Here is a 12,505-nt window from a genome sequence, read left to right on the forward strand (position 1 = left end):
TTTTTACAGTTTGGCAGGCACACAAGCACACGCGCGCGCGCATTCATTTGTATACAGGCATGTATGTTATATTACATATGGAAAGTTGCATTTAAAAAAAAAGCGAGAAATACATAGCGTCCAATACCATTTATATACTTATAAATATATACGTTACGTACCGAACTTTAATTTTTATGTATATCAGTATACCTATACGAGTTGAGTGAGTGAACGTGAATAACTTGCGTATGTATAAATTGCACACAAATGCACGTGTACACGTATGTATACTTGTGTATGCACACGTGCGGATGTTGCAATGCGAAATTGATTAAATAAATGATTTATTATATCATGATGGCTTGAAACTTTTCAGGATCCGAGATTGAAACGAGCCGAAAGAATATGATATTAGTAATTTAAGCAGCTTTGACAATCGAGCGGAAATAAACCGAATTAAACAGTTTTTTTTTTGTTTTTTTCATTAATATCATAAGATAACGAAGATTGATAGAAAACGAAATGTTTTTCGCGATCTCGATTCTCAAGGATTACACACTGATATTTTTTTAATGAACTTCCGGAAAGATGAATTGTAGATGAAAGGTGTATTTATTAGTCAAGAAAATGAAATTGATATTTATTGTTGAATATTAAAAATTTTTAAGACTTGTTTGATAAAATAATTTATAATATTATAGAGAGTTTATAGATAAAAAAAAATTTTATGAAAAATACACGTACACGTTGCGCACACAATAAATTATTTATTAGGCAATCGATTTTGTATTAAGATCGTTAGTAACTTTTCGATGGATGCGATTAAAAAAAAAAAAACTTAGATTTTTGTCTAAATGGTCGTTTCGTTTTGTTAAAAATATTAGATGATAGAGAATAAACGCATAATAAGAAAAATTACAGAAATATAATAATAAATCGATGCCTAGCTTCGGTGCTTAGTTACCAAGCCTCGAGCAAAGTAATGTATTTTACTTCATAAATGGATGAAATAATGAGATGAATAAAAAAAAAAAATATTTTATTATACCCCATCCAAACTTGTAAAAAGACATGCATGCCATCGAGACGCGAAAATTTATGAAAATAATGTGAATATAGAAGTTTAATTTTTTCATATTTTTATATTTGTATGAAAACATAAAAAAAAGAAATGAATATGCGCTAATCAAGGGATTATAAATATAAAATTGTATAGCGATGATAATTTTTTTTTTTTTTTTCGAAAGAAATTCTCGTATATACAATCGCACAAAGGATTATCCATAACTTACCGAAAAATATTTTTATTTAAATTATATTCAAACAACTTTACAATTTATCATTTTTTTCGATATGGAATTTTTAAATTTTAGTGCTTTAAATTATTCAGAGGGTTTTTTAAAATTAAGTAAGCATTTTTCTTTCAAATGCAATGCTATGAAAATTTAGTCAATTTCAAATAAATACAAAAAAACTGACAATATAGCAATATTGCTTTAGCACAATTTTAAATTTGATATTTTTGAATTGTTAAAGATAAAGTATACATTTAATTGAAAACCAAGAAAAATGATTACCGATTGGACAAAAAGAAAAATCCTCACATTGACAAATACACGTGTGCAATTACGTTTATTATATTATTATCTTCGTTAGTGTTTATTTTTGCTGACAGGATTTATGTTTTCCCTACTTTTTGCGTATTAATATATAAATATATATAGATTTGAATTTTCTGTTAACAAAATATTATTTCGATTGTCAACAATATGTAAATGTTCATATTTTACTATTATCTGCCACGAAACTAAACTTTTATTCTCAATTTATCAAATACCTAGTTTTTATTGTGCACCTTCCTCTACTTTTAAAAAATAAAAAAAATAAAATAAAATTAAAAAAATTAACTGGAATTTGATTTGAATCGATGTTTACCAATACTGCTGCCGAAATGTCGAAAAAAAGTGAAGACGTAGGGTGTAGGTACGTATTCATAACGCAAAAACTATATACGTATGAAATCAACTGACTGGGTATTTTTTTTCATTTTATTTCGCTATGTAACAATAATGATGGAAAACTTTCATAATTAATTAATTACTATTAAATTCTCACTAACATCAGTGAGTGAGGTGGAAAAAGGGGTTGTTTGGTAAACAGAAGAGCCATCTATATTTGGAATGCTATTTTTCTATTTCTGGTACTCAACCACTACTAAAACTTGTGCAGAACACACGTTGTACTCGTAAAAATTTTTTTTTTTTATTTTTACATGGACAGAATTTTTGTGGTATTTTTATCCATCTCAAAAAATAGACTAAAAGAACTTTCCTATTTTTATCGCTCTACTTGTTGATTATCTACGTAATAGATTTTCTAAAAACAGATAAATACTTCCTCAGGTGTCAAATTAAATAGGGTAGATTCAATAGAGTGTTTTCAAAATTTTGTTCAGTCCATTGGTAAAGACACACATATCTCTCACCGTTTATCTGTTTGTTTTAAAAAATCGTCATCCTAATCTTCAAATAGTTCAAACAGAAATATACTATGCAGTTGTCACGTAAGTTTGCTCAGGAAATTGTGTACAAATGTGTTAATAGTATAAAAATCACCTTGAAATTCTTAAAAGGTAAGTATACGAAATTATTAGTTTCTGTTAAAAAATTTATAGCGTGTGAGTGCATATTAGGTAGTTGATACTTTAGCTGGATGTATTGTTAGTTTCAAAGAAAATTTTTTCTTATTATTATTTTTTTTTTCTATAAATTTGAAAGGCACTAATGTATTTTTATTTATAAAACAACATGCAATTGATAGTGCAAATAATAATAATAATAATTATTATTTGTGGGGATTAAGAAAATAAATCTGTTTTCAGTACCTACACTTGCATGTTTTTAAAAATATTAATACGAAATCAAAAGAAGCTTATAACTTTACAATGGGTGGTTATGTATGTTTTCGAACTTTATGTAATGTTCATAATAGTTATCATGTGATTCGCAGCTTTGCTTACTGCCTAAGGTCATATATGACGAAGAAAGCGCTGTACAAAGAGAAAATTATTGTTTAATAAATAAACAATACATACTTGTAAGAGAAGATGCGTATATAATTTGTCCGCCTTTCCTTTTGCCGCAGACTACTGTTTTACCACGCACCAGAAGCGAGGAAGAATCTTTCACAATCACTGTTTTTTGTTGGCTTTTATTTTATTACTAACACTGGTATCACCAATACGGTATGCTGATGAACTTTAAGCTCTTTCAGCTACTTTCAACGTTATGGAATCTGCAAATAAAATAAGTATTCAAAAAAGAGAAAGGAAAATCAATCTTGTTAATAAAACTGTAAAAAAAGTTTTTTCTAAGCATTAAATCGTAGATAGTGTGAATGACATATTGACTATCATTGTATTCAGTGATCTGAATTGTATTAACATTATTTAGTTGAAACAATACATTTTTTAGCACTGACGTCATCAACTTGAAAGTACAAGAGAAGGCTGTCATTTGTGAGTTATATACTTATTACGAGCTCAAAAGTATGAAGCCATCCAATTTTTAAAGGAATTTGTTTAAAAGATACATGATATGCAATCGGTTTACACTTTAAGAGTTTCCATGAGGTTAGTTGAAAGAAAAATGCATAAGCATGCAGCTCTACGAAAAATTTTTACTGAAATTTTTATGGAAATTCGCAAGTGTGCAGTATTACAAATTAATAGGTTTCTTCAATGAAAGTTTATACTTATTAAATATCTAACGAGCGCATATTTTTTTTTTTCAACATCTCACAGTCCTATAACTGCAACAACAACCGCCTGCGTCTGTGTAAGGCGTTGCAAATAGGAAAATTTCGTCGCAAACAAATAAAAATGGTTCATAGTAATTGTTTACTTACTCATTTATGCAATGCTTCAATCCACAAACGTATTATTTGGCCGTTTTGTTTAAGTCGAACTAATTGTAGCATCCTTGACCATTCCAAAACACGAGATATATAGGTATACGTTCAACATTGGCCGCTGTTTCAGATGAACGGCCGCTTTATGCCGTAACCGTCGCTGCAACAGAATATATAAAATGTATACTCCTCCACCTCCACGTGAAGACAATGAGAGAGGGAGAAGATCAAAACAAAGCTCATTGATCCCGTTACACACCTACACGTGCAAAAAAGCGCGAAGGATTCTTGTGCGGCTTTTTTCTCGTTCTCATGTTATCGGAAAAGTTTTTTATTCATTCGAACACGGAAAAAAGCAACCGTTCTACCGGCATCTGTAGCAATGTACGCGTACTACTTCGACCACGATCAACCGATATATCATCGTTACACGAGCAACAACAATCGCTGGAGTGAAGAATATGAGCAAGTGTCAACAATGCACGAACCAGCTTCCGATTGCTTCGGTGAGAATAATTTTAAGATCACTAGTGTATGTCTGTTTTGTTTTTACCGCTTTTCCCGTAATTTGCGTATATATATAATGTAAACACACCACCCGTTCTAATTTTTATCCAATCCCAATAAGCTTGCTTTACGTTGTCGTCAATCTAACCTCTTAATTTTATAAACATTTTTGCCATTTTCTCTTTCGTTTACAGGGAGCGATGTTGAATCGGTCCAAATCCCCGCTGCTATGGTCAGTGATCAAGAGTCAAAATATTATGTCAATACCATCGATCAATCTGTTGGCAAAAACGGTAACAGTGCCCTAGACATAAGTAAACTAGTATCGCAGTCTAGTCAAGGAGTCTTGTCCGAAGAAGTAATCAAACTGTTAAACAAAGTGATAGAGCAAAACAACGACTTGACAAAATTTTCTCAGCTGCTGGACCAACTGAAGCAATCAAACAATCTGGATCTTTATAATAATATGATGCCGGCACTGCCAGATCTTATTGGTACACTGCAGGATTTGGTTACGCTCAATTTGAGTCACAATAAGCTGACCGAGCTACCAGACAGTTTGAGTGCATTGAAGAATCTTGAGACATTAGATTTAAGTAACAATCAATTGGAAACTTTGCCCAATTCTTATGGTGATTTGAAAAAACTAAAAACACTCGACTTGTCAAATAATAGTTTTAAGATCATTCCTGAGTGTATCAGAGATGGAATGATCACGCTAAAAGCTTTGGATATCTCACGAAATTTGAATATTAGGATGAACATAATACCGTGCACAAAAAATTTGGAAAAATTTCATGCCAAAAGCAATGGAAATTGCAATAAATTCCCCGATTGGGTGATCACGCCAAAATTTTTTAAACTGAACGATGTCGATTTAAGTCGAACAAAGTTTGATGTGTACAGTTTTGTAGGTAAGGAAGGATTTTTGAATATCAAGTCACTCTCGATGACATGTTCGAATTTATCAAATACAGTGTTGGACATGATGATAGAAAACATGGTGTGCCTTGAAAAAATGAACGTTAGTAACGAAGAAGACGTTATGGGTATCTCGGGAAATATTTTTAATGAAATGCCTACCCAACTGTTAAAGAACACACAGACGATTACAGAACTAAATTTTCGAGCCACTAGCCTTCCTTCTGTGACACCCAAGATTAATCAGCTGGTCAATTTAAAGAAACTTGATGTTGGTTTTAATTGCTTGATGTGGTTACCAGAAGAAATTTGTGCTTTAGAAAATTTAGAATGTTTGATTGTTGATGGAAATAGTTTATTTATGCTTCCAGAAAATATTGGGAATTTAAAATCTCTTACGGAATTGAAAGCAAATAACAACGCTTTAGCGAGATTACCAAAAACTTTTGAAAAACTGAAGGTTTTAAGATGGATTGATCTTTATGATAATAAATTAGAAAAGTTTCCTCGTGAACTTATGAAAATGTCTAATTTGCAAGGATTGGACGTTGAGCAAAACTTTTTCTCAACGGATCGCATTAAAGTAGGTATTTAAAGATATTGTGATACAGTCAATTTTAATAATAATAATAAATTATTATGAAATTTTTAGCTGGGAGACAAACCATACTCTGAGCTGTACAACACTTACTTAGCTTATCACAAAGAAAACTCAAAATTTATGTTTAATGAAAGAATTAAAAGTTATAAAAAGTGCGAGTCAATCAAAAGTGACAAGTCAATTCCTTCAGACAAATGGTGGTCTCAAAGCAGGTGATTATTGTTAGATTCTAAAATTTTTACTTTCATCTGGAAAAAACAAATTATTTTTTTTAATAATGATTTCAGCGATGATGATGCCAGCGAAAAAAATTTCAAAAATACAAATGTTGATTCCGATAACGATTGGGATAAGAAAAATGACACCGATGATGAATTTGATCCTCAAGGTAAACTCACAACGAGAAAAAATGTTTTTCTTGTTTTATTAAACAATTTTAATAACAAATAACTTTTTATCGATTCAGATCCCAAAATTGTGTATGACAATGGAAAGTCTAAAAATTACATGTATCAAAAACCTCAAGGTTTTTGTCCAGAAGATCTTCATTTAAAAAGAATTAAAGCCGAAGTAGCATCCATGCGAGTTTATGGTTCACTACAAACATTTAAAATACAAGAAGGACAGTTTGATGACGCGTGAGAAGTCTTGTTTTCTTTGGTTTTAATGTATACCAATTAGTTGTGCACTGCCAATATTACAGTTGAATAAGCGTAATGTAATTATAATTAGTACAAAAAGTTTTAGTTCCTATTGTTTTACTGCAGTGCAATTCAATCTAATCATGTCTGTGTCAAACACGACCCTGTAAAAACAATCAATTGTTATATTGTTAAAATGCTTTATTTAAATGAAGCCGTGCCTAAGAGAAGATTTGAAAAGCGATATTAAAGTCTCTCTTGCTGTACAAAAAACTTTTATTTTTTTTGTTTTCTTTTTTTTTTTTTGTTTTTTTTTTTTTTGTTCTTTTCTACTTGTAAATATAACATTTGAATGAAATAAAATTTTTCTCTTCAATTTCTATCACAACATGGACTTATTTTCACAGATATCTGTTTTTGAAAACTTGAAGTCATGTAATTTTTGACCAAACAGTTTGTTGTCAATTACGCAAGTGTTAATTACCAACACTCGGCTTTTAAGCAGCAGCTTGTTGTGGTTATACCTACAGACACATTATCTCAGAAGGGGGGGTCAAATGGTTTCACAGTTTCAACCACTCAATTCAATCTTTGCTGAGTTTCCAAAATTAAAAAAGCCGTTTGTTGATGAAAAAAAAAAAAAAAGGCTAACAGAAAAAGCCGGCAAGCGAGGGAGGAAGCGTTTCCACAATAAATCGTCGATTGAAATCTGAAAATGCCTCCATTCTCTTCGTCTCTCTCGTTAAATTTTCCGCGCGCGCGTACGGCCTTGTCCTCCCCGGTGGTGTGGTATCTTTCCTGGTCAAGGTCGCCTCCGCAGAGCCTCCCTCTCCAGCTCGGCGTCGGGAATGAGAGAAACGAGTAGCCTATAGCTCCTCCTCTGCCTCCCCCGTGTGCTTATACCTATCTCCTCTCGCGCGCGCGATGCATATTTTTTATGCACGTCGCTCAGCCGCGGACACTCTAAACAATCAAAGTTAAAGACGAGCTGCTTTTGTTCCCAAGTACATCCATCTACAATTATTATGCACGGACATGTACGCGCGCATGTGATTACCCACAACATGTTTTGAGACTCGGGGATTTTTTTTTTTTTTTTTTTTTCATTCACGGTCAAACGATTTGCATTTTACAACAAGGCAAAACATGAGTAGTTAACCATCACTCGGATCGATCCACCGCCGAGTACTCGTCGTACCTGCAACGAGCGACTCTGTCGATGACAATCAGACCGAGTAGAGAAACGAGCGTGAAAACAAGCACGCCCAACAGCAGAAAGACAATCCAATTGACCAGTACCCACAATCCATGGTCCTCGTTGCCAAGAGATTTCCCCGAGGTAGTCGTTGTCTCTGTCGATTGGCTAACAAAGAATGGGAAACAATAATCGATAAATCAATCGGACGCGCCCGGCAATTGGTGATCAAATGTCAAAGTAGTTCACCTCTCGGTGTAAGCTTCGGTGGTGACTTTGCCGAGCGGCTCGTCGACGACCCTGAGCAGGTCCTTGCTAAGCTCCGCGAAAACAGTCCTGCCCAACCAGTCGGCCAGGTCTTTCCTGCCGAGTTGGCGCAGCCTGCGCTCCAAGAGCTCGTGCGACTGGCCTCGGCCTTCCCCGAGGCCGTTATTCCAGTGCAAGAGGTGCCGCAAACAGGGCAGACTCGGCTCTACCTTTCGACCTTCCCAGCAGCGAGAATAAAATTAAAAATGCACGAAACACCTGCATCGGTCCGGACCAAAACGTAGATTCAGTCCTTACTTGCCTTGGCCAGATCATTGGGCAGCTCGAAGGAGTCGTAGTGCAGCGCGGCGGCGAGACTACGGCACTCGCGCGGTCCCAGCCGAGCAGCCAAGTACTCCAGCTCCGAGAGGTTAACATCTATCGTACCCTCGACGGGGACGACGTTTCTGCCACCCTCCCAAATCAGCAGAGCAAACGCGATGGCCAGCATTATCGCACAACTTATCGAATATACGTACATGTAACTCACTGCAATACAAATGAAAAAGCAAACAAAGTGTAAACGAGGGTTTTTTTTCTTCTTTTTATTATCGAATAAATATTTAAAAAAAAAAAATACACACTTACAAGTAGTGTTACCAATATGATGGTTAACAAGGATAAACAACAAGTGAAGCGCGCTCGTGGTTGTTCAGGTTCTCCGGAGCTTTTTCTTCTTGTTCTTTTTCCTGCAACAAGGCGAGCAGCCGACCTTTTTCGGTTTCTCCAGCGGAGGCTGGCTGTGGGCCATGGCCATCGACGTTCGACTGTCTTGTGTCCCGGTGTCGATGAGCCTCGCGGGGGCCTTGTTCTTTTTTTTACCCGACTTCCGGAAGATGGACGGCTGGTACGGGTAGCCGCCCTCCTCGGCGTCGAGCAAGCTGTGCGCGCGGGATTTTTATAATTGCCGATAACGAAGAAGAAGATAAACGAGTCGCGTTTGTACTTTTGCTGCTTCGCCTTTTTCTTCTTCTTGCTTCCTGGCCAGCACTTTTTGAAACAAGCGACGATGCGTCTCCTCAGGTACAGCGCGCAGCAGCAGGCAACTACGACAATGGCACCGAGGACCGAGAGAACCACGGAAACTCGCAACTTTGGGCACAGGTGCTCTGGAACCCCCCAACGTGTACATAAATATATGTTACATACTTATGTATATAGTGGCCTTCGAGTCTTCTTGTATATACACTTGCCCAAGAGGGTAGAATCCAGCGAGGAACTCTTCTTTGATTTTTTCGTCTTCCCGTGCTTCTTCTTCCTTGGCTTCGTCTCCGACCCGCTGCTGTCGTCCACGTCAGTTCTGTACATGCACGTTTCAATCGCCAACGTCAACAACAAAAACTCACACAGTAGGTCTCCCCCAAACAAGCCCGACAATAAACAACGTGACTTTGCGTAAACTGCCTCGTCCTCGACGTCCTTGGGGCCGTTGTGCCTGGCCCGTTGGGGCTCGACGTCGAGCGGCAAACCTAACCTGGACTCTTTGACCGACCTCGGTGACTTCGCGGCCAGATAAGCCGACCCAAGCACCGGTCGCAGGCGCAACGGACTGAAGTAAAAGTTGCCCGTCGGCCCTGCCTTCGAGTCGCCGCTCACCATCAGCATGATCCGCCGGTCCTCCGATTAAACATTATACAAAGTTTCACATCGATCATACATATCATTATTTATACTACACTTAATTACCCGCTGAATATATATAGCTATCGTTTTTTGTTCAACTCGTCCCTCATCGGCATCGCCGTCCTGTACACTCGCGTCTGAATCGTAAATCAAAACAAGCTCTCCCGTTCATTCGTTAACTGACGATTAATTGTTTGTCATCGAGATATTTTACTTCTTTACAGCATCGTATACGACATAATAATGACAACATAACCATCCATCATGAGATTGATGAGATCAATATGAGACCCCACTCACCCCACCATCGAGATGTTGTCAGTTGTCGTTTCGACGTTGTTGGACCCATTGGTTTCCATTTACGTTTTTCAACATGAAAATTTCACGTCATTCGTCGGGGTTCATTGTGCTAATGGCATTACTGTTGGAGGTACGTATGGGTGCGCGATAAACATAAAGTTGTAACCTTTATTCCCCGATCCAAAACTGTACAAACGGCTCGTCCATCAACCGTGTGAGCACAGGGTGCCATCGATTCATCAACGGTCCAGCCATCGTCGTCGCATCAGCAGCCGGCCGGTGCCAGCTGTGACTGCAGTCTCTGGCGTCCCGACGTCCCTCCACGTAAGTACGCGCTATGAGCCACCGAAACACCACAGGTGGGCGCATAAAAACGGACATTGATTTTTCCAGACAGCGTCCACACCCTGGACAAGGATGCGGTGGGCCAACCATCCCCGGCGCGCTTCCTCCTGCGGCTGGCCGGGATGCCGCCCCACGACCAGTACCGCCGACGCCGACGCCACTCTGCCGGGCACGGAAGACGACGCAAGCGGAAACGGAGACAACCCGGTACCACTGGATTCCCGACCACTGGACCCCCCAGCCAGTAATGACCATCAATTTCGTTACCTCATATACACAGCGTGGTCAGACGCCCTTGTACATTTTGACTCTTTTTCTCTGCGTTGCGTTGCTTACCACCATCAGAGTCACGGCGCACGAAGTCATAACCAAGTGAGTCCACAACCACGCGGGCTTATTGTCCCAAGTATATGTTTCAGTATAGTCTTCAACGACAAAAAGTCTCGCTAAAGTCCGTGCTCTCGTCGACGCTAGCAGCAACGGTGAAGTTATTCCAGTCGGAGAGCCGATCGCCGACAGACGCCCCAGCCGGACGAGCGATCATCACGTGGCTCTGGCCGTCCTCGCGTGTCTCGCGTCCCTGGTGGCTTCGAGCCTGCTGTACCTGTGCTTCTGGAGGAACTCGCGCCAAAGGCCTCCCTTTTTTTGGTAAGTATATAATACGCCTTTGAGTTCATTCGCGAAATAACGATAAAAATTGTGTCTAAGCCCGCCTGATATCGGAATGGAGCGCCACAACCTGGACGATCCGGAGGGTTGCACCTGCGGCTCCGAGGAGTCCCACGAGCCAGTTGCCACGAAGAAGAAGAAGAAGCCCGCGGCGGTCGTCAAGCCGGCAAAAAAGGCGAGGAGGAAGATCTTTGGTCGCAAGCCGAGGACAAAGGGCTCGGGAAAGATCGGCAAGGCCGAGCTTAGGGAGCTGCAAGACAAGATAGCCTGCATCGTGCGCCACCAGTGTGCTGGGTGCAAGTGCTGCAGGTGCGGTGCCGAGCCCGAGATCGGTAAGCAGATATACATATACATACACTTACACACTTAATTGTACCGTAACCGTAACTATTGTTTCGTTATAGGCAAGCCGAAGCGCAAGAGGTTCAAGTTGTTTCGGAAAAAGAGCAGAGCCGAGCCGTGCGATGACGCAAAGTGCGATGAGAACAAGATCAGGTGCCTCGCCGATCTCTGTAGGATCAATTCGGAGCTCGACGCTCTGAGGGTTCTCAACGCGAGCGGGTCCAACTGCGCCGATTGCTACACTAAGCTCGACAAGAAGAAGACCCTGAGAATCAAAAAGTAAACGACGAGGATTCTCGAGTCGGTGAGTTCCGCTCGGTCGGTTTTTCGTTGCGTCGAGCTCCTTGGCATCGTCATGGTGGGCGAAAAATTGAAACGAGGGGCTCGAGATTGCCCCGGAGAGGCAAAGGGAATTCCTGGCCAAATAGCTCCGCTGGAACGCCGATGCTTGTATGGTAGCGCGGTGGGAGGGGAGGGGGAGGCAAAAGTTTGCTTCAAAGTCGGAGATGCCGGGCGCGGGATGAACCCATAGAGGTATAAGAATAGAGGGGAAAAGCGCTATACTAGCCCATTAGCGGCAGCGACAGCATAACTAAGTGTAACGGGGCATCTGTCCTTGTTGCCAAAGCCACGTTATTGGCTACTTCTTCGTCCTGAATCCTACAGTTGATTCAATCTCATGTATGACTCGACCAATAACATAACTGCCAGACAAAGACAGATGCCTCGTTACGTAGCGAATTCTGCTGTCGCATATCACGCCCCCTTTTCTCCTCTATTCTTATACCTCTATGGATGAACCGCGAGGAATTCCCACGCGTAAATAACTGTAGCGTGCGGAAACTCTTTGGCACGCGCTACACCACAGCGTCGCGCTCACTGATTCGATCGTTGGCGTACACCGTGACGACCGGGTTCTTCTATATTGTTTCGTAAATACAATTAAATACCTTATTGCGAAGATTGTATAAATAATGTATACATAATTTTTTTTGTTTTATAAGGAGGAGATTGCGTGAAGTTGGCGTAAAGAGGTTTTATGCATTTTACAATAAAATTTATTACAAAAACATGTTAAACGGAGCACAGTACAGAAAAAAGGTTTTGTTAAAAAAATAAATGTAGCGTTTGTTTATTGTATATATACTTGTTACGAATCCATAC

The 12,505-nt window shown here is 39.0% G+C and overlaps 3 protein-coding genes across 4 annotated transcripts; 1 reads left to right on the top strand and 2 right to left on the bottom strand.

Moving 5' to 3' along the window:
• The first annotated feature begins 4,228 nt into the window (after window positions 1-4,228).
• Window positions 4,229-6,817, top strand: LOC106640514 (uncharacterized). Of its 2 annotated transcripts, none has more exons than XM_014354588.2 (5): window positions 4,229-4,397; window positions 4,593-5,902; window positions 5,972-6,132; window positions 6,208-6,308; window positions 6,387-6,817. In XM_014354588.2, exons 1-5 carry the CDS (start codon window positions 4,274-4,276, stop codon window positions 6,560-6,562), a joined length of 1,872 nt encoding a protein of 623 aa, XP_014210074.2. In that variant the 5' UTR covers window positions 4,229-4,273; the 3' UTR covers window positions 6,563-6,817. The 2 variants fall into 2 exon arrangements, with proteins under 2 accessions (XP_014210074.2, XP_089445687.1); XM_089589561.1 differs by having other exon boundaries at window positions 4,378-4,423.
• Window positions 6,818-7,722: 905 nt separating this feature from the next.
• Window positions 7,723-8,513, bottom strand: LOC106640525 (uncharacterized). The gene is made up of 3 exons (XM_014354599.2): window positions 8,321-8,513; window positions 8,006-8,240; window positions 7,723-7,924 (listed from the first exon to the last, which is right to left on the bottom strand). Exons 1-3 carry the CDS (start codon window positions 8,511-8,513, stop codon window positions 7,723-7,725), a joined length of 630 nt encoding a protein of 209 aa, XP_014210085.2.
• Window positions 8,514-8,714: 201 nt separating this feature from the next.
• LOC106640534 (uncharacterized) lies at window positions 8,715-9,667 on the bottom strand. The gene is made up of 4 exons (XM_014354610.2): window positions 9,453-9,667; window positions 9,256-9,362; window positions 9,015-9,171; window positions 8,715-8,943 (listed from the first exon to the last, which is right to left on the bottom strand). The coding sequence occupies exons 1-4, from the start codon at window positions 9,665-9,667 to the stop codon at window positions 8,715-8,717; spliced, it is 708 nt and encodes a 235-aa protein (XP_014210096.2).
• Between the last annotated feature and the right edge of the window lie 2,838 nt (window positions 9,668-12,505).

The sequence above is a fragment of the Copidosoma floridanum genome, unplaced genomic scaffold, assembly GCF_036245765.1.
Source record: "Copidosoma floridanum isolate Cflo_tuat_1 unplaced genomic scaffold, Cflo_Japanese_pri ptg000009l, whole genome shotgun sequence".
NCBI lineage: Eukaryota > Metazoa > Arthropoda > Insecta > Hymenoptera > Encyrtidae > Copidosoma > Copidosoma floridanum.

Coding starts and splice junctions, on each gene's coding strand:
- LOC106640534 (XM_014354610.2), bottom strand. CDS start 9,667: ATGCTGATGGTGAGCGGCGACTCGAAGGCAGGGCCGACGGGCAACTTT. Junction 9,172..9,255: donor GCTGGATTCTACCCTCTTGG/GCAAGTGTATAT, acceptor GGGGGGTTCCAG/AGCACCTGTGCCCAAAGTTG. Junction 8,944..9,014: donor AAGAAGAAAAAGGCGAAGCA/GCAAAAGTACAA, acceptor CCGCGCGCACAG/CTTGCTCGACGCCGAGGAGG.
- LOC106640514 (XM_014354588.2), top strand. CDS start 4,274: ATGTACGCGTACTACTTCGACCACGATCAACCGATATATCATCGTTAC. Junction 5,903..5,971: donor TCTCAACGGATCGCATTAAA/GTAGGTATTTAA, acceptor TGAAATTTTTAG/CTGGGAGACAAACCATACTC. Junction 6,133..6,207: donor AAATGGTGGTCTCAAAGCAG/GTGATTATTGTT, acceptor TAATGATTTCAG/CGATGATGATGCCAGCGAAA.
- LOC106640525 (XM_014354599.2), bottom strand. CDS start 8,513: ATGCTGGCCATCGCGTTTGCTCTGCTGATTTGGGAGGGTGGCAGAAAC. Junction 8,241..8,320: donor CAATGATCTGGCCAAGGCAA/GTAAGGACTGAA, acceptor GCTGCTGGGAAG/GTCGAAAGGTAGAGCCGAGT. Junction 7,925..8,005: donor ACCGAAGCTTACACCGAGAG/GTGAACTACTTT, acceptor ATTCTTTGTTAG/CCAATCGACAGAGACAACGA.